The sequence below is a fragment of the Choloepus didactylus genome, chromosome 1, assembly GCF_015220235.1.
Source record: "Choloepus didactylus isolate mChoDid1 chromosome 1, mChoDid1.pri, whole genome shotgun sequence".
Taxonomy (NCBI): domain Eukaryota; kingdom Metazoa; phylum Chordata; class Mammalia; order Pilosa; family Megalonychidae; genus Choloepus; species Choloepus didactylus.
In genome coordinates, this window is record NC_051307.1 from 220,945,535 (window position 1) to 220,972,016 (window position 26,482).

At 37.2% G+C, this 26,482-nt stretch overlaps 1 protein-coding gene across 1 annotated transcript; it reads left to right on the forward strand.

Annotated features, from left to right (window-relative positions):
- Positions 1-1,775: 1,775 nt before the first annotated feature.
- Positions 1,776-13,504, forward strand: KBTBD8 (kelch repeat and BTB domain containing 8). The gene is made up of 4 exons (XM_037800002.1): positions 1,776-1,857; positions 2,471-2,681; positions 6,398-7,512; positions 10,230-13,504. Exons 1-4 carry the CDS (start codon positions 1,842-1,844, stop codon positions 10,691-10,693), a joined length of 1,806 nt encoding a protein of 601 aa, XP_037655930.1. The 5' UTR covers positions 1,776-1,841; the 3' UTR covers positions 10,694-13,504.
- The last annotated feature ends 12,978 nt before the right edge of the window (positions 13,505-26,482 follow it).

A 26,482-nucleotide genomic window follows, 5' to 3' on the forward strand; every position in this document is an offset into this window, starting at 1 on the left:
TTATCCTGAGTTGTGTTCCAGCTCCTCTCTCAGCTCCTGTGCGTTCTTGGTTCTTTCTCCTAGGATGACTCTCTCTAAGTACCTGGGTGTCCTGTCTTAGCATATCCCAGGGCAGACTCTGGGCTTCATCTCTTAGCTAACGTCCTTCTGTCTGCATCTCCAAGCTTGTCTAAGCATCATTGCCGCAAATGTCTGGGCCTATGTGGCTCTTTTTAAAGGTCTCCAGTAAACTAATCAAGACCCACACTGAATGGATGAGGCCACACCTCCATGGAAATAATTCAATCAGAGTTATCACCTACAGTTGGGTGATAATCCAAATATCCCACAAGACTGGATTAAAAGATCATGGGTTTTTCTTGGGGGACATAATATATCCAAACCGGCACACCCCACTTCTTGTTAATATCCATGGGATTATAGTACCGCAAGCTCTCAATTTTTCGGCAGATGCTAGGAACAGAACTGAGTTGTTTCCCATCATTCTCTCCATGTGTCTGTTTCTCAACCACAATTTAAATGCCAGATCCTTCATTAAGAAGTTCAACTGTTAGATCTTTTCAATGATACAAAAGTTATGGGCATGGGCCAACTATAGCTCTACCAAATATTCCTTCCCAGTCACTGATAACAATTCTTCCTTACATTTTAAAGTCTAGAAAAAGCACTTCCCATGTTAGCTCATTTGCACCTTACATTTATTTTTAAAATATTAAGTATCTGGAATGTGCCAGGCATTTTGTTATATGCTAGACATACAAGAGTAAAACAAAACATGTTAAATTTCTGTCCTCTTTCAAAAGGCTTGCAGCCTATGAGGCAGACAGAGTAGAGATTATTATTCACGTGTTCTAGGTGAGATCTAAGTGCTCAGGAGTTGAAGGGTCTTACCTAAGACCCCACATATAAATAAGAAACCAGGACTTCAATCAACTCTCTGGCTGAAGGCTCAGTGTACTCTCCAATATTCTTCAAAGAAAATTCAGACTATTTACTTTTTGAAATCCTGTTTTCCAGGAGCAAAATGGAATCCCTCTATAATGTTCACGTCCTCTTAAATGTGGAACAGGTGTCTTCTGGGTTTGCGAGAAAAGCAAGGCACGAGTGGGAGTTAGAGATCCTGAGCAGTGTTTGTAACCAAACCAAGTTAATCTGGAAACCGGAGCACATGGTCAAGGCGATGCTATTTAATTGAGTGTCACAGGTGACTCATCCGAGATGGCTTGCGCTTGGGCCTCCTGATATTTTTCTTCAGGGTGGGGTATCAGACTTCCTTCGCAATTTTGGACAGCAGATCCCTTGTCTATTTCCAATTTTTTCTGGTTTCACAGCCCTCATGCAGAGCATGCTTTCCCATCGGAAGCTAGTTATTGCAGGAGGTTTGGGGAATGAACAAGGTAAAAAACGAGCCAAGGCCAGGAGAGAGGCCTAAAACGGGAAAATTCGTACTTCAAGAGCTTTCCCTACCCTAGCCCCTCAGAATGACAGTTCTCCTCAGCCAGAAGACTACTTCTCCCCGCAGGCACCGCGCGCTCGGCGAACATGGGTTGGCGTGCTCCCAGCTCTCCACCGCTGCCCGAAACAGCCAATAGGAGCACCAGACTTGGGCCTCCTTCCGACAGCGACCACGCGGGAGAGAGGGCAACAGAACTACATTTCCCGAGGCAGACTTGCGCGCATCTCGACCACTCGGCGTGCAGAATTCGAAGCCTGGGGGCGGAGCCGGCTGCATAACCAACCCCCAGTGGCTAGGGGGAGCTTAGAAGAGCCGGAACCGGGGAGAGAGGGAAGAGAAATGACATTTCCTCTTTAAATAGCTGGATCCCTGGCCGCGTTGAGAAATGGCCGCGTCGGCAGGTGGGTCTTGTAGCGGCTAGGGAGGTTTGGTGGAAGATGGTGCTGGGGACCAGCCACAGGCTGCGAGCTGAGGAGGCGGCGGCGATGAGGAGCCGGGCTGCTGGAGAGATGGATGGAGAGGAGGACGAGGGGGCAGAGGGGAGGGAGGATGGATGGCGTGGAGGGCGGTGCTCGGTCCGGCTGCGCAGGGATGGGGAGTCCTGGTACCCGCCGCCGCGCCGACCGGTTCCCGAGGCGGTTGAAGGGGCACCGGCGGCCGCCGTCCGCTGAGCCTCCCTCGTGAGGCTCCTGCCCTCGGCTCCCAGCTGGGACGTCCGGCTCTCGGTGAAGTGTCCGCAGACACCTCGCTTCCCCGGCTAGCACGGTCTCTCTGCGAGTGTGGAGCGTCGGAGTCGCCGGGCTCAGGGAGGAGCAGGCTGGCCTTTGAACTTGCTCGGCAGCTCGCTCTCTGCTCCTTCTCAGTCTCTCAGATCCTTCCTCGCTGTCCCCTGAGGTGGTGGTATATAAGTATATGTATTTTTGTAGGGGGTGGGGTGGGGGGAGCCAAGCAAACAAAAACCCCGCGACGCCGTTAAGTGGCTTGGAACTTCTGGTTGTACGATTTTTCTCCTAGATTTAAGTAAATCTTCCCCAACACCGAATGGGATTTCATCTTCAGACACAGCCTACGAAGCCATGGACGCCTTCCATGCTTGCAGTATTCTTAAGCAACTCAAAACAATGTACGATGAAGGACAGTTGACAGACATTGTAGTGGAAGTGGATCATGGGAAAACATTTTCCTGTCATAGAAACGTTCTTGCTGCAATCAGCCCCTACTTCAGGTATGATGATGGTAGAAACTTCTGTTGGTATCCACACCGAGCTCCCTTTCCCCCTCAGTATCGTCCTCTCGGTTATTATGCTGAAGCAACAATGAATAAAATCAGTGAGTTTGTTTCCTGAAGAGTAAGTAGTTAACAAGCCCAACCTTATTAACATGGCCTTGTTTTTGACCGAAGGGATTCTTCTAGAATTCAGGTAGTTGATTTTTTTAAGTTGCGGCACCTGTGTTTTGTTTGGTTGTTTTAAGTAAATGACTGGAAAATCTAGAATTGCTCTGCCCAACATGGCGGCCACTAACCACATGTGGCTATTTAAATTCAAATTATTTAACATTAAATAAAATTTGAAATGCAGTTTCTCATCTACACTGTTAAGTGCTCATTAGTCACAAGTGATTAATGGCTCCCATTTTGGGCAGTGCAGATACAGGACATTTCCATCATTAAAAGTTCTAATGGACAGTGTTGCCTAGAGTTTGTTGCAAAAAGTATATTTCTTTAGTGCATACAACTCAAAACATGAGAGTCTTCTTTTAAAAACAAATTACTTGTCAGTATATTGTTTCAGTGCCATAGGGGTAAAAGCAGTGGAATAAAAATGAATGAAATATTGTTTCTGTTTGCCTTAGGCCCCAGACTGGTGATTATTTCCAATATTTCCAGGAGTATTGTTAAGCTAAGTTTCCATTTTCATTTATACTAGTTTTTGTGTATCATAAAACTTGGAAATGTAAAATTTCAAAACTTGGGTCTAAAGAATAATTTCATACTCTAAGAAAAGATTAGCAATAAAGGCAGTTTGCTGTTTGAGTTTTAACTTTTTTTTCTTGTTTCTCAAGTGCTTATGTTTTTAAAGTCTTTCACTATTACAAAGTGATGCATGAATGACTAGTGAAATCATTATCCAAACCTCACCCTAAATATGATTTCCATTTTGAAGGCGCTTACTTTACAGGGCACATGGCAGTGTAGTGTTCCCCACAGGAGTTTCTAGTTCCTCTTTCTCAGAATACTAGGTTAAATATAGTCACTTCGGTCTGCTTGTGATGTAACCATTTAGACTTGCCTAGGGTAAGTCATTGGACTATTAACTATCACAAGACAGTGAGCTGGAAAGCAAAAAGATGAAATTCATACCCAGAGGTATGAAGTTTAGCCTGGTAATGAAAACTAGTGGTGAGATTTCACTTATCCAAGCTATTAATTAGATATGGTTAGATTGTTTATGGGTGTAAATATACATCATACTATTTATCAAGCCCTGGGCTAAACTTGCTTTACGTGTATTACCTTATATGATCTTTATAATCTTATCTTTGCATAGTTGTTATCCGCATTTTACAAATGAAAAAACTGAGACTCACAGAGGTAAAATGACCTGTCTAAATCATCTACTTAACTAGTAAGTGGCAGAGGAAGGATTTGATTGCAGAGCTACGGTTCTTAGTCAGGTTATGTCTAAGGAACAAGAGTGGGTAAAGTGGATTCTCTTTAAAGTTGCCTTTGAAAAGTTTTTATTGTATATTAGATTTGAATAGTAAAAAATCAAAAGACAAAAACATTGAAACGTCAAAGTAAAAATGTTTATATCTTATTGAAATTTTATATTCTGGATTATATTATTTAAATTTCATACTATAAATTAGTTTTGAAGACCTAGATAAATCCCTTAAAAGACATATGCTACAATAGATATTCTTAATTAGATACGTGAATTCAAATGAAGATTCTTGATTAGAAAATTTAGGATTACATTCTTATCTCTTGCTAGTTTTTTGTTAACAGAAGTTTCTTGGCACCAGTGCTGTTTCTTATTTGGGATACAGAAAGTCATACTTAATAATTTCTAAGTCTTGCATCACTGATGGAAGAATTACAATAGCTGGCATGGCTGTTTTATGATCCCAGTGACTTGTCAAAATTAAAATGTGTATGATTTATTATAAACTTGTGGCTACTTGGGATTTTGTTTGAGGAAGTACTTTCACCTCGTATAAAATATACATAAATAATTTATTGGAACAGAGGAGCACTCATCAAGTGTCAGACTGCTTCAGTGTGTGACCAGCCTATTCAAATCAGTAGTAGTTCCATTGATAAAGGGATACGTGGTAATGTTCTCCTTGGGAGTTAAACTCTGCCTAATGAAAGGCTTTATTTTTCTCTTTAATTGGTAGCTGTATGGTTTCTTCCTCGGGCACCTGAAGTGAAAACCACCTCTTATGTAGGAGCAGCTAGTTTTTAGCCATCAAAAATCCTCTGTAATATTAAACTTAAAATTATATTGTAGAAGTAAAAATAGGACTCAAAGGTGATTAACCCGGGCAGCAAGCTGGGTCTTTGTACCCTTTTATACCTCAAAATATTTCTCATATTGCATGCTGAAATTAGTTCCATATAATTATTTTGGAAATTTGGAAAAATTCCCATTTAAGTATATTTTTTGTCATATAGCACTTAAAAATAAAAAGTAGGGGTCTGGATCTGAACTCTTATCATCAATGTTAGGTAAATTTCTTCAGAAAACATTTTTGAAGCATCCTGGACCTTGAAAACAACAATAAATAGTATGGGAGTATATGGGAACTCTCTCTGTACTTTCCATACAATTTTTCTGTAAACCTAAAACTGCTGTCAAAAAGTCTTTTTTATTAAAAAAAAAAAAAAAGACAGTACACAGCCCTTTCCTCAAAAGATTTATAAAAGAGCTTTTGACTTGATTTTTATATTTAACAGCAGCCTAGAAAGAAACCTTAAAGGAACTATTAAAAAAAACACGTGATGTTTGCAATTAACTAAGTCTTAAATAAAGAGCCAGGTTTTTGGCTACTTAATATTTTTCCCAAGAAAGTCCAAGAAATGTACTGATATTTTAATTAAAAAAAGTTTGGTCTCAAAGGTAAAATTTTGGATTTTAAAAACTATTATCCCCCAAGAATCAACTAACTCGTAAAGCTTTTTTAGAAGAAGGCATTCTGTTAACTCTACCATAATCTTTATCTTGAGTCCAGATATATATGGGTAAAATATGTTAACTTTGAGTAAATTAAATATATCATTTTAAACAAAGGGTTTCAAAATGTCCAAGTGTAAGTGAAGTGATGTTCTTTATATTCCTTATAATGATTAAGGAAGCATTCAAAAGTTTATAGTTTTAAAAAAGACTAGATAGAGAAAATATACTTCTGATGAACATCTTGATTTTCTAAGATGAAATTTTTAAAGATATATTTTGGGCAGAAGTTGTAATTTCCACTGGGACATGAAAAAATTTATCAGTCTTTTTTTTGTGCTAATGTATGATATTGACATCTTTTAGTATTCTTATATTTTCTGACTAGCCTAGGCCATTTGAGAGCTCAATTACCCTTAGTCCACTTGACCAGAAACCTGGATAGGGGCTCCAGTTAAAATAAGATGCCCTGAAATATGCCGTGTTACTTTTTGGTCTGTTTCAGTTTGGTATACTCCCCTTTTCTTAGAGGTGGCACAGAGTGGACTGGCTCTATGAGTAGAGTTTTTGAAATTAGGCAGACTAAATCCTTCTGCTAGATTAATTTTATCCCTGTTCAGAATATCAGGAAACACATTAGGAAATATTCATTCAGTTTCAAAAGGTAATCTGTATTGTAACTTTATGCCTTTTAAAATTTGCCACAGTAATTTTTATAATTCTCTTTTTAAAAATATAATACTAACTACTCTTTCCTTCTTAGATCCATGTTCACTAGCGGCCTTACAGAAAGCACTCAGAAAGAAGTTCGAATAGTCGGTGTTGAAGCCGAATCGATGGATTTAGTATTGAACTATGCCTATACCTCCAGAGTTATTTTAACAGAAGCCAATGTTCAAGCCTTGTTCACTGCAGCTAGCATCTTCCAGATTCCTTCAATTCAAGACCAATGTGCTAAGTATATGATCAGTCATTTGGACCCACAAAACTCTATTGGGGTTTTCATCTTTGCTGATCATTATGGTCATCAGGAACTCGGAGATCGATCAAAAGAATACATTCGTAAAAAGTTTCTGTGTGTAACCAAAGAACAAGAGTTTCTCCAGTTGACGAAAGACCAACTTATAAGTATACTGGACAGTGATGATTTAAATGTAGACCGAGAAGAGTACGTTTATGAAAGCATTATAAGGTGGTTTGAGCATGAACAGAATGAAAGAGAAGTGCACCTTCCAGAAATTTTTGCCAAATGCATACGTTTTCCTCTGATGGAAGATACTTTTATAGAGAAAATTCCACCTCAGTTTGCACAGGCTATAGCCAAAAGCTGTGTAGAAAGGGGACCATCTAATACCAATGGCTGTACACAGAGGTTAGGAATGACTGCTTCTGAAATGATCATTTGTTTTGATGCTGCCCATAAACACTCAGGAAAGAAGCAAACAGTGCCTTGTCTAGATATAGTCACAGGAAGAGTGTTTAAACTATGCAAACCACCAAATGACCTGAGAGAAGTTGGGATTCTTATATCACCAGATAATGACATTTATATTGCAGGTGGGTACAGACCAAGCAGCAGTGAGGTCTCCATAGACCATAAGGCAGAAAATGATTTCTGGATGTACGATCATTCCACCAATAGATGGCTATCCAAACCATCCTTGCTTCGAGCCAGAATAGGCTGCAAACTGGTGTACTGCTGTGGTAAAATGTATGCAATTGGAGGTCGTGTTTATGAAGGTGATGGGAGAAACTCACTAAAATCTGTGGAATGCTACGACAGTAGAGAGAATTGTTGGATGACTGTTTGTGCAATGCCTGTAGCAATGGAGTTTCACAATGCTGTGGAGTACAAAGAGAAGATCTATGTTTTACAGGGTAGGTGCCTAAGTGATTTAGTTCTTCATGGAAGGGTGACAAGTCAAGTTGCGGTTTCCTTAAAGATACTGAAAAAAGTGTTTGCTCCTGTTAATTGAGGAATACCTCTGGCTTCTGTATCATAAACTATTGGCAAAATTCTGTTCTTTAAAGAACCTATAAAGAAAGATAAACTTTTTTTAAAATTTAATTTTATTGTGATTGTTCACATACTATATAATTATCCAAAGATCCAAAGTGCACAATCAGTTGCCCACAGTACCATCATACAGCTGTGCATCCATCACCACAATTAATTTTTTTTTCAATTTTTAGAACATTTTCATTACTCCAGAAAAGAAATAAAGACCAAAAAAAAGAAAAAAAAAAAAAGGGCAGGTATTTTTAAGTTACTAAAATGATCCTGTAAGTTTTTGTGTTCTTGCTGTGTTTTGATATCATATGGAATAATTATTTTTGAAAACTTTCATTAATAAAGAATTCAGTGCTTTTGGCGAACCACTATTTCAGAGGACTATTTTAGGCTTTAAACAAGAAAGCAAGGTTGATCTATGACTTTTTTTTGTTCTGTAATAAACAAGAAATTTTGTAGCAACTGCTTTTCTTATGGAACTTAGTAGATTAGTTTAAAAGAGAAAAAAAGATGAATGTTATACTAGTCAGTTACCAAAGAATTTTATATAAGCCTTATGATTGCAAAGGTTATAAAACTTAATTACAAAGACTTTGAAATTTGTCTTCAGATTTTAATCCCACTGCAGTTCACACTGCCTTCCGTAATACATTGTTTTGAGTTTTTTTGTACTTTTACCACTGTTAAGGTAAGAGGGGCTCTCTTATGTATTTAGTGTTTTTTTGTTGGTTTAAAAAAAATTTTTTTTTAACTATCTGGCAAAGATGATAGAGTAGTACAGCAATGAGTGTCTGGGTATGAATAGATAAGACATTTGACCCAAGGTTCTCATTTGTGATAGCTAATATTTCCCAGTGTTCAGTTTCTTAACACATTTTAGCTGCTTCAATGTTAAATGCAATATAGATAATACCAATATCTTTATTCCTCTTTTGTGCTCCTTAACTGGTTGTATATAAATGTTTTCCTTACTCTGTCTCAATAAAGCAAGGAAAAAGGAGCAGCATTCTTGAAGATACAATTTTCTAGCTCTTATCCCATTGTTTGGTTTCTTTAATTATGTTCTTTGCTCTAATCCTTTATTTGACTTAAAATTTCCCAGATATGCCTGAACTCATTTGTTTTCAGTTCAATGTAAAGTTAATTCTCCAGGAGGAGGAATACTCTCTAGTGTTTTATTTTAATTAAGTAGAGACAAGGCTGGGTTTATTGGTCTTGCTGAAAAATGGAATATAAAAATGGATGTAAAACCTGTGCAATATGTGCTGTAAGTAGATAGAGGTAAAATTAGTAATAAAACTCCCAGCTGGAAGGTAAAGGGCTGTGTATTAATGTAAGTATTAAAGCAAAATAGCAATTAATTAATAGAATTTCATGATAGGAATTAACATTGTTTAATCTGAGGTTATATTTTATATAAGTGGAATCTGAGGCCCTGAGGGTTTTCTCAATTACCCATCAATGGTTTTAATTCATTAAAGAGGACTTTAGATTTTAAAAATCAATTTTTTTGGGTCATGTTGCCTTTCTATAAGAAATTTGTAGAGGGTTAGTATACTTGAGAAAGTCTTTATTAGGAATCCTGTTAAAAGTTAGTCAATAAGGGCAGGTAATATGCAAACCAAAACGGGGCTCAACAGGTTATTTTAAAGTAAAATTGAAGTTAAAGTGTCAATATTATTAAATAGGTGGTTGACTTTGGAGATAAGTAAACCTAATTCAGGATAGTTTTCAAGGGGAAGCTCAATTTAGAAGCAGGTATTTCAAATCTGAAAGCTTTTTTACATAAACTTGACATGGATAGGCAAAGCTTACTTTGTCCTGTCTGTGGCTATTGAGTCATAAATGGTTCAAATCTTTTATGACTAGGATTTTTTAATTAGCAAATATTATAATTAGCAAAACTGGTAAATATTCTCTAGATTAAGTCCTTCGGATATTTTCATATTGTCATTCTGACTCAGCACATTCTTTTGTTATCAAAATAGAATAGAAACAGACTCAAAGTCAACTCCACATACCATGGGTGTGTTTATCTTATTAAAGCCACATTTTCTGCTCCACTTTTGGAGTATTTATCTGCATTACAGCAACACTATAGTAGCATAAACACTTGCATCAGTGATCCAGAGTTACAAATCTCTACAGTTAGCACACAAATTCATAGTGGCTTATTTATGAAGAAGCTATATATATGTTTGTTTGTTTTTTGGTCTTACTGGCTAACCATTAGAAACAATGCCTGTGTGTGTGTGTGTATGTGTCTGTGTGCTGACCTAAAAGAAGTTTTAGAAAAATGGAGACTATCCAATAGACTCTTGACTATTTTTCTGCCACTAAGTCAAAGTAAACTCCTACAACCCAATTCAGATTGACAGCCATTATGTAATATGGTGAGCCATGGCATGAAAAAATTCCAATGCATTTTGTATCCTTATATTAATGCATTTCTGTAGAGTATAAAGAAAATGTTTTAGAAAGTGAAATATTTGGAAAACTATACTCATTAGTCTTTGCTGATTGAAGTGACAATATATAACCAAAAAAAAACAAATATGTAAATGTTTTTTTTTTCTTTTTTTAGGAGAATTTTTCCTGTTCTATGAGCCTCACAAAGACTACTGGGGTTTTTTAACTCCCATGACTGTGCCTAGAATCCAGGGCTTAGCGGCTGTATACAAGGACTCTATTTACTACATAGCTGGAACCTGCGGAAATCACCAACGTATGTTTACTGTAGAGGCCTATGATATTGAACTAAATAAATGGACTCGCAAGAAAGATTTTCCATGTGATCAGTCCATAAATCCATACCTAAAACTGGTACTTTTCCAGAATAAACTCCATTTGTTTGTTCGAGCGACTCAAGTGACTGTTGAAGAACATGTCTTCAGAACCAGTAGAAAAAATTCTCTTTACCAATATGATGACATTGCTGATCAGTGGATGAAAGTGTATGAGACCCCAGATCGACTGTGGGACCTTGGCCGGCATTTTGAATGTGCTGTGGCTAAACTCTATCCCCAATGTCTTCAGAAAGTTCTTTAATGAGCAGGAAGCCTTAGAAAGCTCACTGGCATCTCATGCTTGAGAAAGCTTACCTTATGAGTCAAAGAAGTGCTGTCAGTATTTAAGAAAGCTGAGCAAGTTTTGTCATGGTAATGGGTGCTCTTAAAGATTATAGCCTAGGGAGGGATTTGTTTTCATCTTTGTGATGTTTTCATTTTAGTAAAGCAAGGTAATAAAGTGCAATTATCAACATTTTTTTTTCTGGTAAAAAAGTAATCATAGTATTCTAGAATTTTGTGATAGTCACCGAGACACCAGATGAACCAAGACAACTATGCACTCCTGTAAGAGCAGATAGGGTATTACTTGGTAGAAACATTCACACTAGTTTGATGTGACTCCTTATTTTAAATACGGGTAATAATCTGAGACAGTATCACTAGGAGTTTACTTTAGCTGTGACCTCTCTGACATGGTGGAGCACTAACTTAGATCCTCATTTTTAATATTTTTATATATCTTTTTAGGTACTGTCTTCAAGTGTACTGAGATTTAAGTGTGTTCTGTTAGTAGATTGAAGGAAAAACAAATCAGTCTCAGAATGAGCTTTTAGTTTGATTGTTTCATGTTTCCTATGTAACTTTCAGTTAAAGCTAATGTTGTGAAGTAGCAGTTTTCTGTCAATAACTTCCTCATTTTGATATCCTGAAAAGGGCTCAAATTCACTGGTGGTTGGTGCTAGTATAAGTTTGTTCATGTGTGTAGTTAGATTTTTAAGTTGTCTGAGCCTATGCTTATCTTGCAAGTTATTATGGTAGTTTCATGACCACAGGTTCAATACCTGTTGAATTCCTGTGATTTCGTAAGATTTTCTACTTAGAGTGGGATACAGCCAGGTATTGGTCTAACTGGACTCAGTTTTAGAAGAGTTAGAGAACATTACACCCAGTTTGCACTAACTACCCATTTTGTTGCCTGACCTCCTTGCCATCCTCTACCTATCCACTCATAGGTACAGTGAATGGTTATTTATTTCTCTTCTGCACACATAATGTGAAGTTTTACCCCTATTTTTAAAATTTAGTTTCCCAGAAATTTAAAGTTCCTGCAGTGGTCTAATTTAATGATTTTAAGTTACATATGACAAAACCTCATTTTTTTTTTCATTTTTGCATTTAACAGTGATGAATATTATTTTTCCATTGAAACTTTGTTCTAGGGTGAGTACTTAACTGAAGGTGAGTGAGAAGGAAAAGAGTAAGTGAATAGAACCATAGCATTACAGGTACCAAATCACTTTTCATATTTAACTGATGAATTTCTAACAGTCAGCTAGGAACAGGAAAGACAAACCAACTCATTTGTAATCTGTAAATCAGATATTTGAATCAGTAACTTATTTTTTACTATGCTTAGAATACTTGATAAAGGGTGTAAGTATAGCCTGGAGTCTGTCCTTAACTACTAGTACATTTTAACTTGTAAAGAAAACAAACTGGCATGGTTTGTATTCAAAGATCTTGCACAAATTATAATGCTATACTGTGAAACAAATTTAAAACATTGCCTCTTTGCATCACATACCTCGTTTTTTCTGAAACTTTCCAAATTGCTTGTCATAGACCTCTACAAGTAGGGGATTTTTTCTGAAGCTGAATTTAAAGTGGACAGCATTTATAGAATTAACATTTTTAAATTTAGTCTTAGAAAGCTGGATATATGGTTGCTTATTGGTCTTGATAGTGTCTTTCATCTCTTCACAAACTTTGTCAACCAATAATGTTTATTTTCCTCCCCAGTTTTTCATTATCTCCTGTTGTTTTCTTTTTATTTTCATGCTGTTTTGGGGCTGTTTCTGTGAGTTTTTTGACACATTCTTTAGTGTTGCATTGCTGAGAGGAGGGAAAAAAATAGCCAACTTTTGCAAGAAGTGTTCCTGTAATTTATTTTTGTAAGCTTCATTGCATATCTAAGATTTCCTGCCACTTTTGGACAATCTTCTGTATTTATTTAGAAGAATGTATTACTTGAAAACATGACAGTCTATTGAGTTAGCAATATATATGTGCTGTATGATATATAGGAGTACAATATACTGTGCGTTAATTCTACAGATTTATTCTGTTGATCTGCACAACAGTTGATCCTTTTGTTATAACAATTTATATGGAGGGTATGATCTAAGTATAGTGTGTCAAAGCCAAGGCTTAGGATTTGCTATGGGAATAGAATATATTGTGAATTTTGTATGAAGAGCTATTTGTTTAAATTACATAGCTGGGATATTTTGCCCCTCTTAAAATTGTTTCAGAAGAGGTCCTAGAAGAGAAGACTAGTGATATGTTTATGTTTAGATATTAAGCTACATTTGCATAGTATAATGAGAACAGTAAAAGGCACAATGGGTTTACAGATTTAAAATAGAGTTCTAACCTATGCCAGTCTCACTTTAACTTTGTTTTTACATTTGAAGAATGTATGTAGCACTTTCCTATATATTTTTTTACACATTGAAAACTGGACTTGGTATAACTATGTTATGGGAAGTTAGGAATTGTATTTTTTATTTTCCATCTTGTCTGTTATCCTACAAAGTTGATGTTTAAGCATCATGTTGATTTCATTGGTGCATGATTCAAAGTGGATGTGATCTGCAAGGAATTGTATTCCCTATGTAAAGCAATTAAAAATGGCAGTCAGTGTTCAGTGCTCAGGTATGTAGTAAGTACTGTAGTCCTACAGGGGCAAATGTGTAGATATTTTAAACATTTTGCCATAATTGCACAATTTTTTGCATTTTTACCTGATGTCATTGTTTCTTAAAATAAAACCTTTTCTGATTGAAATTGACCTCTGACTAGTGAGTCTTACAGAATTAAAGTTTGATAAAAATCATGAAAACCATATGTCATGGCAGAATGGAATCAGTTGACTATTTGCCCTCTGGTATAAATCTAGTTAATACAATAATCACTTTATATAATGCTCTTCAGATTCTAAAACAAGCCCACTTATATTGGTAACCCCTTTGTTCTGTTTACTCTGACTTAAAATCTTGTGGTTATCCTCGACCCCTCTCTTCACACCTCATATCCAATCCATCAGAAAATCCTGGCTGTTCTACCTTTGAAATATACCCACACTGTGATGATGTACCACTTCCACCACTATCCTCCCAGTCTAAGCTATCCTATTTTTTCTGGATTATTGCAATTGCCATGGAAATAGTCTCCCTCCTATCATCTTTGCCTCCCCGTAATCTCTTCTGTTCTCAGCACTGTACCTAGAGTGATCCTGTTAAAACAAAGTCAGATCATGATATTCTTTCTGCTCAAAGCCTTCCAAAGGCTTTCCATCTCTCTTTGAGAGCCAAAATCTTTGCTTACATACCCCTTAACCTCACCTCTCGGACCTCATCGTTATTCCCCCAGCTCACTCTATTCCAGCCACACTGACCTTGTGTTTCTCAAATATGCCAAGCACTTCCAGTATCAAGCCTTTCCCCTTGTGTCTCTTGCTAGGGAAGCCCTGACAACTCACTCACTTTCTTCAAGTTCTACTAAAATGTCACCTTACCAGAGAGGCCTTCCCCAACCATCTTTTGTATAATAGAACACCCTCTAATGCCACCCCCCACCCTGACCACCTTTCTTTTTGTGCTTTATTTTTCACGTGTCTTCACATCCCACCCCCACTGAGATGAAGGCAAGGAATTTGTTTTATTCACTATCGCACCTCAGATCAGGGCCTGGCACATAGTAGGCACTCAATAAATACTTAGAGGAAGGAGTGAATTTTCAGTTAAGTCTTGGAGCACCCTGAGAAGTCGTAGGACCAGTGTTGTCATTATTTTACCAAACAGGAAACAGATCAAGTGAACTGCTGAAGGCGGTCTAATTAGTGAGGTGCCCCAGTGGGATTAGAATCAAGACTTCCACTTCCTCCTCAACCTAGTTCCTATGTGCCATCAAAACTAATAGAAAAGGTAGTTGCTCTGTATTTTGTGATTAATGGTGGCCTTTTTAAAATCCCATCTTTCTTTCAGCACTATTATTTAAAACTACTATAATTTATTTAACATCCTCAACCAGGGAGTAGATGAAGTAGGAAAATACCTTCCCTTTGTTATCCTACCTATACCCCCCACCCCATCATTATATCAATATAGTATTGTGCCTCTGCTGTGAGTTTTGTCCCTCAAATAAGTTGAAGAAAAAGAAAAGCTTGAGAAATACTGTTTGGAATACAGTTATCTGGGTTCTTAAGTGAACTTAAAATGGCTTGCCATTTTAATCTTGGTTGTATACCTGTGTTTCTTAAAGAAAAATTATTTGCAAAAACAATAAATATAAGTTGCTGTCTAACTCTTTAAAGGAATATTGAAAATAATTGCCCACTAGTTTTTTGAAGTAAAATTTGGAATTTTATTTGATGAATTTGAGTGGGGGGAAAAAAGTATCCTCCCCTTGTTTTATGCTTACAGGATATACTAAAAGCTCTTGACTTGGAGCTTTGGTAGACAGAGTAAATGCTTTTCACTATTAAACATGAAGATATAGCATTAACTACTAAAAGTTCTAGTAAGTGTGGAGTTGATGTGTCCATGACTTCTCATTCTCCACACTTCATACCGACTTTTGTACTTCTAATAAATATTTGTTGGATGAATGAATGAATGAATCCTTTCCCTTATACATAAATATTTTATGCCCTCTTCTATATGCATGATATATCTCACAATAAAAATTAAGTAAAAATGTTAGTCTTTTATAAAATATGTCATACACTTAATCACATTTTGGTATCTTGTGCTTGTAATTTACATGGTCATGAAATTATTTAACATATAGTTCACTAAATGCTGACTCTCAAGTATCTAATTACCCAACTTCTAGGACTAAATTAAAATTACATTATACATTTTAATTAAAATCATCAATCCTTTTGATATATTTTTTACCGTAATATTAAAACTAAATTGAAAATTACAATGTAATTTTAATTTATGCTTACTGTGTGTTCTAATTTGCTAATGCTGCCAGAATGTAAAACACCAGAGAAGGATTGGCTTTTATAAAAGGGGGTTTATTTGGTTACACAGTTACAGTCTTAAGGCCATAAAGTGTCCAAGGTAACACATCAGCAACTGGGTACCTTCACTGGAGGATGGCCAATGGTGCCCGGGAAACCTCTGTTAGCTGGGAAGGCACGTGGCTGGCGTCTGCTCCAAAGTTCTGGTTTCAAAATGTCTTTCTCCCAGGATGTTCCTCTCTAGGCTGCAGTTCCTCAAAAATGTCACTCTTACTTGCACTTGGGATATTTGTCCTCTCTTAGCTTCTCTGGAGCAAGAGTCTGCTTTCAATAGCCACCTTCAAACTGTTTCTCATCTGCAGCTCCTGTGCTTTCTTCAAAGTGTCCCTCTTGGCTGTAGCAGCTTGCTCCTTCTGTCTGATCTTATATAGTGCTCCAGTAATTTAATTCAGACCCACCCTGAATGGGCAGGCCAACACCTCCATGGAAATTATCCAATCAGAGTCATCACCCACAGCTGGGCGCATCTCCATGGAAACACTCAAAAAATTGCAATCTAATTAACACCGATAGGTCTGCCCATACAAGATAATGGCGTTTGGGGAGACATAATACATTCAAACTGGCACACTGTGTATATATATAAAACTTCTTCCATTGGCTAGTTTGTTAAAAGTAAATGGGATTTCATAGGTCTTTTTCTTCCTTTCTTTTCTCTTTCACAGATATCTACACAACAGTATGGTCTGGTGAAAAAAAAACCTACTACACATAAATATTAACAAATAGAAAACATGAACTGTATTTTTTAAGTGTTTAATATTTGTGTCATGAACAGATACTACGGTGTCTCGGTAACTCTGAGCAGATTACTTAACCCTTCTGAGCTTCAATTCTCTCATTTACAATATGGGGCTAATGATATAGAACCCACCTCACAGAGTTTTTATAAGGATCAAATAAGCATGTAAAACACTTATTGCAGTACCTAGCACACAATAAGAATTCAGTAAATATTTGTGGTCGTTACAGTAATTGAACTGCTTTCTTTTATACACACATAAAACGTAATCTTCTAGTAATGGATGGCGGGAAGGTGATAGCATTGCAACATTGTAAATGTGATTAATCCCACTAATGGAATGCTAGGGAGGGGTTGGAAAGGGAAGATTTAGGCTATATATATGTTTCCATTACTGAAAAAAAAAAAAAAAGTCTAAATAGACGACAATTAAATGCAAGGATGATCCTGGATGGATCTGAGGATGGAGGAGAGGAGGCTCAAAGGGACATAGATGGGACCTAAGGAAAAAAAAAAAAGGAAATACAGAATGTAAGCTTTGTATCAATGTTGAATTTCTTGAACAACTTAGCTGCGCTTAATGGGATTGCATAGAAGAATGTTCTTGTTCATGGGAATTGTATATGTGAATTATAGTGTTTGTTCAAGGATGTGTGCAGCTTGCTGTCATATGTTCAGAAGACAGAGCAACAGATGATGGATGATAGGGAGGAAGGGAGGGAAAGAAAGAAATGGTGTGACAGGATGTTAAAGTTGGTGGATCGGGGTATTGGGGGAGGGGGGTCGGGGTATGCTGGAGTTCTGTGTATGGGGTTTGTATTGTTTTTGCAACTGTTCCTGTAAGTTTGAATTTATTTCAAAATAAAATTAAAAAAAAACAAAAACAAAAAAAAACAAAAAAAAACAAAACATTATGCAAGTGAAAGAAACCACACACAAAAGGCCTTTCTGTCCAGAATGGCAAAAAGTAGATTAATGGTTACCAGGGGTTCGGGGAAGGGAGGAATGGGAAGTAACTACTAGTGAGTATGCGGTTCCTTTTTGGGGTGATAAAAACGTTACAAAATTAGTGGCAATGGCTGCTCAGTTCTGTGAATACACAAAAGCCCACTGAGTTGTATACTTTGAAAGGGTGAATTTTTTGGCTTGTGAATTATATCTCAATAAACCTGTTATTAAAACAAAAACAAAACCAAAAAACAATCTTTGTAGAACAATACTTACTTAATAGCTAATATAAGGTGTATGCTAAAGAGAAGGGTAGCCTTTTGACTCTTATTAAGGAGATGTGCCTATAAATTAATCATTCCAATAATTTTTACAGTCTTAACACTCACACAATTCTCACTCTCATTTCTGGATTGTGCATTTCCAAAGGACTGAAAGTAAACAAATGATATCTCAAGGAAATTTTAAAAGGCTTGCAGCCTCTGTCTGCAAAATAAAAATAAGGTGGTAGAAGCTTTCTTTGTTTTTATGAACTGAAAAGGGCCTGTCAGAGATTATCTTTTCCACTGTTCTTATTTAGAGATAAGGATCTCAGAGTTCAGGTCACATGGTTTAGATACTGAGATGTTATTTTCTACTTGTTTAAAAAACGGGCGTTTATATCTTATGCTTTAAACAAAGGTTTCTTCTTTTGTATACATCATTTATTGTATAATTTAATTTTTTAAAGAAAGGACTGATGAGCAAGTTAAATCTGAATATTTTCACAAAAAAGAACACTGATGGAAATGATTTTAGTAAAATTAAAAGAAAAATGGAAAAAGAAAATTAGACATGTGTTAACTACTTTAGAGAAAATTAATCATAAATAAAATTGGCTTAAATGTTTTCACTGTGGAATATATTTTCCCAACAAAAATTTGTAAACCTTATTATATATTATGTTTGCATTTATTAACACAGAGGTGAGACATTCTCTGAGGATAAAAAGGTAAGATCAAACCACCTTGTATCAACACTCAGATTACGATGTCTGAGACCATAAGGCAGATGACCAGAGTTAAGCCTCAAGGAGCATATGCCAAGAGAAACCTACGCAACACAGGACAGCATGTCCTTGTCATCACAGAGCACCTGAGATGGCAAGAGGTCCATGGATGCTCTCTAGCTGAGAGCTGGGCTAAAGCTCAAGAATTAGGTCAAGGTTAGTGGAAGAACTTAGAAGTCTGCATCCACAGAGAGTTTTAGCTGAATTTGAGTGAGTGGATGTGTTAGCTCAGAGGGCTACTGCAAAATGAGAAGGTAGAGAACTAAGAACAATTCTTGAGGAATTCAGTCGAAGGGGCAGAGGAAAGGCAACTGAGAAGTTATCAGAGAACGGAAACTAGAGAGGAAAGTTACTTGTAGGAGAGAATTTCAAGAATGAGATGGGGACTGAAAAAGTCTCCTGGATCTGGCGATTTACAGATCAGAAGCAAGACAGCAGTTTCAGCAGAGAGCTAGAGACAGAAATCAAATTTCTGTGAATTACGGTGGATTCGGGGTGAGTGGGTGTGAGTTTGCAAGGGTGTAGGCCTCTACCAGGGAGCCTGGAGGTGGGAAGCCTCCTAGAACACGAAGCACGGGATGTTAAATGAATTGGCAAGTACCTGGAAGCATCGTGTCCATACCTGTCTATAGCTAAGGCCAACTTATCTGTATATGACTAAAGTAAAAGCTAGCCTGTCTGTATATGCTGAAATCACCCACACATGCCTGAGACAAGTTACCTGTGAGACAAGCTATCTGAGACTCTCTGAGCTTGCCCAACAGCTAGGACATTCTGACATTCTTGGAACCTGGCTCTTGATCTCCCTGAAACTTTTGTCAGCATAAATAGGATTGGTTAATTAGCATCCCATCCCCTTATAAGGTTTGCTTTCTTCATTGTTTTTGCTTAACTAGTCATATTTTTCTTTGTGTAACCTCATTTATATATAAGCTGCCTCTTTCTCAGGGAAAAATGGAGTGCTTTTGTTTTGGCATAGAGTGTGCCCCAATTTGCAAACTATGCTTTTGATAAATAGATATCTCTCTTTTCTAAATTCTTAAAATTTTGTCTTTTATCTGATAGGGAGCAAAGGGGTTTAAAAAAACCAGAGCACTCATCCCTTTTCAATAAAAATAGGAAATGAGAAATTCTATACAAAGAGTCATAATCTATTCCATTTCTAGGCTATTCCCAGTTGTTATTTCATCAGAAACCCCTTCCCCCAACCAAAAAAAAAAAAAAGAAAACAAATGATAACTATAGAGCTATGGAGACACAAAAAACTACAGGCAAATAGGCAGGACTGATGAAAGACAAACCCCTAGGGATAGAATAGTCAAAAAAAAAAAAGACAAAATTCCTGACCCAGAGAGAAATAGACATACTTTTGTGACCTCTCACATTTCTAGAAGAAAATGCAAATGTTAACAGTTTTTGCAGCTTCTTGCTGCTTTGCCCCAAAGGCTGGATGCAATTCAGTTGCAAGCCAGATCTGGTTCCCATCCCTGGCCCAAAACATCTGGTTTATGATAAGTACTCAAATATCCTGTGTTTTCTAAAGTATGTGGTGGGTGTGGCGATGGTGGGAGTCTCAGGCAAAAGAATGGATGAGCTAATCAGAACAGGCGTACATGAAACCCTGTGTCCTTGCATGCGGTCTGTATAGCCAGAGAGGCCAGACGGGTGATACCCATAGCCTAGGGACCAGCTCCCAGTGACTGGGCAGTTTCACCCATCTCAGTGCCAGTTGTACATGTATATGCCTGAAGCATTTAGTCCTGGGACAATTTTGGTTAACAGTTTATAATACTATAGTAGGAAAAAGGGTAGGAGAAAGAAGAGTGGAATTTTGGCATGTGGATATATATGTTTTTATAGGCATACAAAAATGCGAAATGCAGCAAAATCTATGCATAGGTATATGCTTGTCTTTACTGAAAGTTCCTAAGAGATAGTTATAATTTTCTCTTAAATCTACATTTCCCTGTTCCCCAAATAAAATACTTTCCACACTCTGTTGGGCACTGAGCTGCACAAGTTTGATTTGCTGTTCCTCATGACAGACTCTTAAAGTCCATATAACCTATTTTTAATACCTATATATCATACTTGTATATCTTATTCTTGCATAACATTTATACTTTTCAAAATGCTTTTATATATGTTAACTTTTTGGATCCTATTACTCATCCTGCAGCCATGTGTCATTGCCTCTATTTGACTGTTGAGGAAATAAAGAAACCAAACAGAGTATTGGAGACTAGGGGAGAGGCACTGCTAGGGCTGCAGACAGAAATGGGATAGAGTTGGGAAATCAGTCCTGGATGTAAAGAGGCTGAGCTCACTTTTGGAATTGCTGAGTTTCACGTGACAGTGGGATGGCTCTGTATACATTGCTGTACAGAGAAACAGCCAGGATGGGTGTGGAAACAGGAAACTGAACGAAGGTGATAGGTCAGGGGAAGATTTGGATTTGACAGTCACCCAAATACCGGTTAGAGCTGGGAGCGCTAGCGGAGGGAGTGCGTACAGAAGGGCGGGGGGCAAAAGCCCAGCCTCGGAGGCCCGTGCGAGGCCGTAGGAAAGGGAAGAATCTTTCAGAAGAGCCAAGAACAGGGACGTACTGAGAGTACCAGGAAGATATTACTGAGAAAGGAAAGAGACAACATTGCCAAGTGAAAACTGGACGTTCAGAACGACAATGACTTCTGAATTGACCCCTGAAAACTCAGTACATCCTTTTGTTCATTACATTTTCACTGTTGAGTGTAGGGTCTTAAATTCTAACTCCTAAAAATTGTTCATTCAGAAAGAATAACCAGATAATTTACTTAACCTGCACACTGCATTCGCTAACTGATATGGCTCACAGGAACTTGATTTTTTTAAAGAAGGCTGCCTATTGGCTATTTAAGCCCCTGTACCGCCTTTACTAAGGATACTGATGCTTCTCGCTTCCACTTGGATTTGAAGCTTCCCAAGGACAGGGACCACTGGATTTCATCTCGAGGGTATATCCTGTATGACGCCTGGCACCTGACAGACAGGAGTCCCTCAACTCTTTGATGAATAATGGCAAGAATGCTTCTTTTCTACTTATCATGGCTTTATTTTTCATCTCTGGTAGAATTAATATGTTCTGATTTCACATTTTCTGATTGTTGAAATATATTTTCAGGCTTAGAAGTGATTGGCAAACATTTTTATATGGGGCTTGGCATTTAACATCTAGAAAAGTTGTGAAATCAATTTGCCACAGATAAAGAAGGACAGATGGAAATAGCTGGTGCTTTTCTACACAGGCAGCATCATATCATTGCTTATTCTGCTGCACTTGAACTCTGAGTTTACTGGATTTCAGCAAGATTGTGGTCTTTTGTTTTGGAGCCTGAGCACTCCGGTGGTAATATCGTCTCTTGATGTTTTGTGGAATATTTCTCATGTTGGGTTTTTGTTCACTTTTCCTAAAGGCCTGTCAAATCTCTTTGGAGAATTTAGATTTTGGTTTCATTCAAACAATGGTACAGTTGCACTGATTTCATCTATTTTATCATATTGTATGTATAGTGTAGGAGGGAAAGAAAAAATAAAATTAATAGGGATGGGAGAAGGGGAAGGGAACTGTTATTTTTTGACCACCTGTGGGAGTTCACAGAATTTAAAGGCCCTGAGTGCAGAACAAATTAGATTGCAAAACTTAATCTCATTATAACTACAATGTGCAGGAGGTGGTGTGTGCATTAGTCAGGACTCTCTAGGGAAACAGAACTGACAGGAGATACCTGTAAAAATTATGAGAATTTTATAAGAATTTTTTCACATAACTATGGGGATAGACAAGACCAAATTACATAGGGCAGGCAGCAAGCTGGGAACTCTGATGAAAGTTTTCAATGAATTCCTCAGGAAGTTGGCTGCTTATAGTAGAGATGAAAATTCTTCTGACTACTGAAATCATCAGTTCTCATTTTAAGGCCTTCAACTGATTGGATGAGACATCTCTCCTTGTTGAAGGCCATCTCCTCAGTAGATTGTAGATGTTATCAGCCGTAGATGCAATCAACTTACTGATGATTTAAGTCCACCAATTATCCTCATAATAACAATCAGGCCAGTGCTTGCTGGATCAAACAACTGGGCACGTATCCTGACCAAGTTGACATGTGAACTTAAACAACACAGGGTGGATATAATTTCATTGTTCTGAATATAATCAATCAGGTCATCCTTCTGGATCCCCATTCACTGGGAAGTTGGAGAAAATTAAGAACATGTCCACTTTCCTTTAAAGGTGAGTTTGATCTGATAAGTTTAACAATTCCCTTTTAGGAGCCCTCAATCTCTCTTGGATAAACATGCCCAGGTTCTCAGTTACTCTCCCCTTTCTCATTAAGATGGTATCCAGGTATCTATTATTACTGTTATTACTATGATGATGATTAATGGCCCTATCATTATTAATATGATGATTGTCAAATGGTGATTTTCTAATGCCGTCATTCCTTCTACATTTATTAGATAACAATCTACTATGAGAAAGATTTCCCTTCATATGTAGAGGGACACCTATGGAGTTACAATCATTTGTTATTATCATTATTTATTGTGATGCTCAAATTGTCCCGCATTTGGAACAGTGGGAGCCTCTTCAGTCAGCTACTCAATCAGGCAGGGTCTTAGATCCATGCAGGGTTGTGTTCCATCTTCTGGACACTTGCTCATGTTCCTCTTCAGCTTGAAAGCTGCCTCCTGGCTAGCATTTCTGGCTAACATTTGAGGCTGACGTTGGTGATCTCTAGTTCTCAACTTGGTGGAAATCTGATGGCCCATGGTTGACATGGCCTCACCTTGGCTCCTGTAACCTTGCTGTGATATTGTATGGCCTGCCTCAGGCCACCTGTTCTATGGTCCTTGTCAAGGAGCTACCTTGCTCTTCCATAAGATCCTCAGCAATTCAGATGAACAAAAAAACTTTATTTTTGTTACAATGCAGACTTACTGAAAAGTTGCCAGAATAGTCCAAATAATTCCCATAGGCTTCTCACCAGAGTCCCCAAATGTCAACATTTTACCATGTTATTCTCTTTTACAATACACATAATATTTAAAAAATCATTTCAGAGTAACTTATAGAGTAAAATGATGTTGCTTTACCTCTAAATACTTCAGTGTGTATTTCCTAAAAATAAGAATATTTTACATAATCTCAGTACAATTATAAAAATTAGGAAATTATATTGATATGAAAGTACTGGTCAAACTATGGACCTTACTCACATTTCTCCAATTGTCCCAATAATGTCTTTTATAGGAAAAGAAAATATTGGTCAGAAGTTGCATTCGGTTATGTTTCTGTAGTCCCCTTTAATCTGAAACATTTCCTTGGTCTGTCTTTGTTTTTCAATACCTTGATGTTTTTGATGAGTATAGGTTATTTATTTTATAATATGTTTATCATTTTGGGTTTGTTTGATGTGTCCTTATAGCTAACTAGATTCAAATTATGAATTTTTGGCAGGAATAATACAGAATTAATGCCGTGCTCTTTTCACAGCATTATATCAAGAGGCACATATTGTTGATTTGTTCCATTACTGGTGATGTTAACTTTGATCCCTTGATAATATGTATTCTGTGGATTCTTTGAAACTCTGTAAATATCCTGTTACTCAACAAACGTTCAGCCATTAATTTGAACATCCATTGATGATTCTTGCCTGAATTGATTATTACTATGATTGTCAAAATGTTGTCTATATTTCTGAATTCTACTATTTCTTCTATATTTACCAGCTGAGATTCTACTATGAGAAAGAGCTTTCACTTCTTAGTTATTTAAAAATACTGGTAGGGGTACATACTGAGTCATAATCTATTACTATCATTTATTTTAATGGTCAAATTGTCCCACTTATGGCCACTATTGGCCAGTGGGAGCCTCTTCAACCATCTTTTTAATTTTTATTTATTTAATTTTGACTCCCATCTATATCACATAGCAAGGCTAGGTAGCAAAGCCAAGTTTGAAGATATATCTCTGCCTGATCATTTATCTCTATCTGACCAAATTAATGTAGCCATGTCGCAGGATGGTGTAGGGCAACCCAAGGGATAATTCTGTTGAGGGCTAAGCAAGGATTAGGAATGAGCTGTGCTCTTTTTGTTGCTCTCACATCTCTAACACATACTTTATCCTCTTTAAGAAGGGAAATAAGGACACAGTCACCTTGCCCACTTAACTCCTACTTTCTTTATACAAATCTCTGCAGCCCCAGCCATAAGTCTGGTTCTTGATAATGTGAAAGGACATAGTCTAGGAATGGAGGCACTCTCCCTCAAGCTGGGCTTGAAAGATTATTTTCTTGCTGCATAGTCCTTTTTACATGTCGGAGGATAAATACTGCTCTAGTATTTCTCTCTGCTGTTTTTCTTCAACAAATCCACCCCCCTTTCTCTACTTCCTCTCCCTCAATTTCCCCTTCTTCCCTGCCCCCTCTTGCTCATCTCCCTTTTTCCTGGAGACCTCAACCAAGGATCCCAGAGTTCTCCACACTTCTGCCCCCAAGCCCACTGTACAGCAGTGAATTTTAGAGCTATTTCTACTCTACTGTTTTGGATTTACTATTTCTTTTTTCTTGGTCTCTCCCCAATTTGACATGAGCACACCCTCCAGTCATTTTTTAAGAAAGTACACATGCAGGTACATTATATTAAACCTTTGTATATCAGCAAATGCCCTCATTTGTCCTTGACATTTGATTGATAATTTCACTGAGTTCAGAAATTCCAGATTGAAAATAATTTCCCCCAATATATCAAAGCCATTGTTTCATTGCTTTCTAGCACCCAGGGATACCACTGATAAATCCTAGGCCAACCTAGTTCCCTTTTGTAAATTACCTCTCTCTTTGTCTGAAGGCTTTTAGGATCTTCTGTTTTCCTTGGTGTTCTGAAACCTCACAACACATGTCTAGTATATATTTTCTTTCAATATATTAGCACTCTGGGAAATTTTCCTGTGTCATTATTTGATAATTTCTTCCCCTTTGTTTTTTTCTTTCTTTCTTTTTGGAACCCCTTTTAGTCAGATGATGGCTCTCTTAGATACGTTTGCTGTCATATTTCTCTCTCTCTCTCTTTTTCTGCTCTCTGGAGATTTCCCTGATTGTAACCTCCAATCTTTGTAATAATTCAGCTATTGTATTTTTATTTTCCAGGTTGTTTTTGTTTTCTGATTATTCTTTCTTCATAACAATCTAACAAATATCATTTTCTTCTATGTGAAATATTTTCCTGTATTTCTCTGCGAATCCTGTTGTTTCAAACATTTCATCATGAAAAGTTTCAAATGTACATAGAAGTTTAAAGAATTGTACAGCAAATACCAACATACCCATGACCTATATCCTATAATTAAATTCTACAATTTTTGTGTATTTATTTTACCATATAAATATCCATCTAAATTGAACTAATAATTTTAAAAGATTTTTTTTTCTGTGCACCTGTTCATCTCAATTTTCTCCAGGATCCATTTGTTTTGTTTATCGTTACCTATTTCCCATCCTATAGGTGGCCCATGTATGTCTGGTGATCCTAGATTATCCAATCACATTTAATAGTGAAACCCTAAAGAGTTGGTTCAAAGTTTTGTGGGCATGGTCATGAATTCTGTCTTGCAGACTTTGAATGATCTGGTGGGGAAATTGGCCATACAGTTGAGTTCCCCTATATTAACATGTGAAGTTCTTTTCTCTGTGATTGTTTGATTTCTCTAGGGAAGGTTTCAGTTTCCTTCCAGACTTTTTATGTCTACCTGTCTATATTCTGCATGAAGCATTGGGGAAAGAGGCTGGACACCCAACCATTCTTATCATCCTTTCAGGACCACTTTCTTTCCCCATTTCCCCCATGCCTCAGCACTGCCTTTTCTCCTTCCTCCACATTCTTCCAGTCTCATGCCTTTATCTTTCATTCAATCTGAGAATAAAATACCCAGGATGATTCCCTGCTGTCT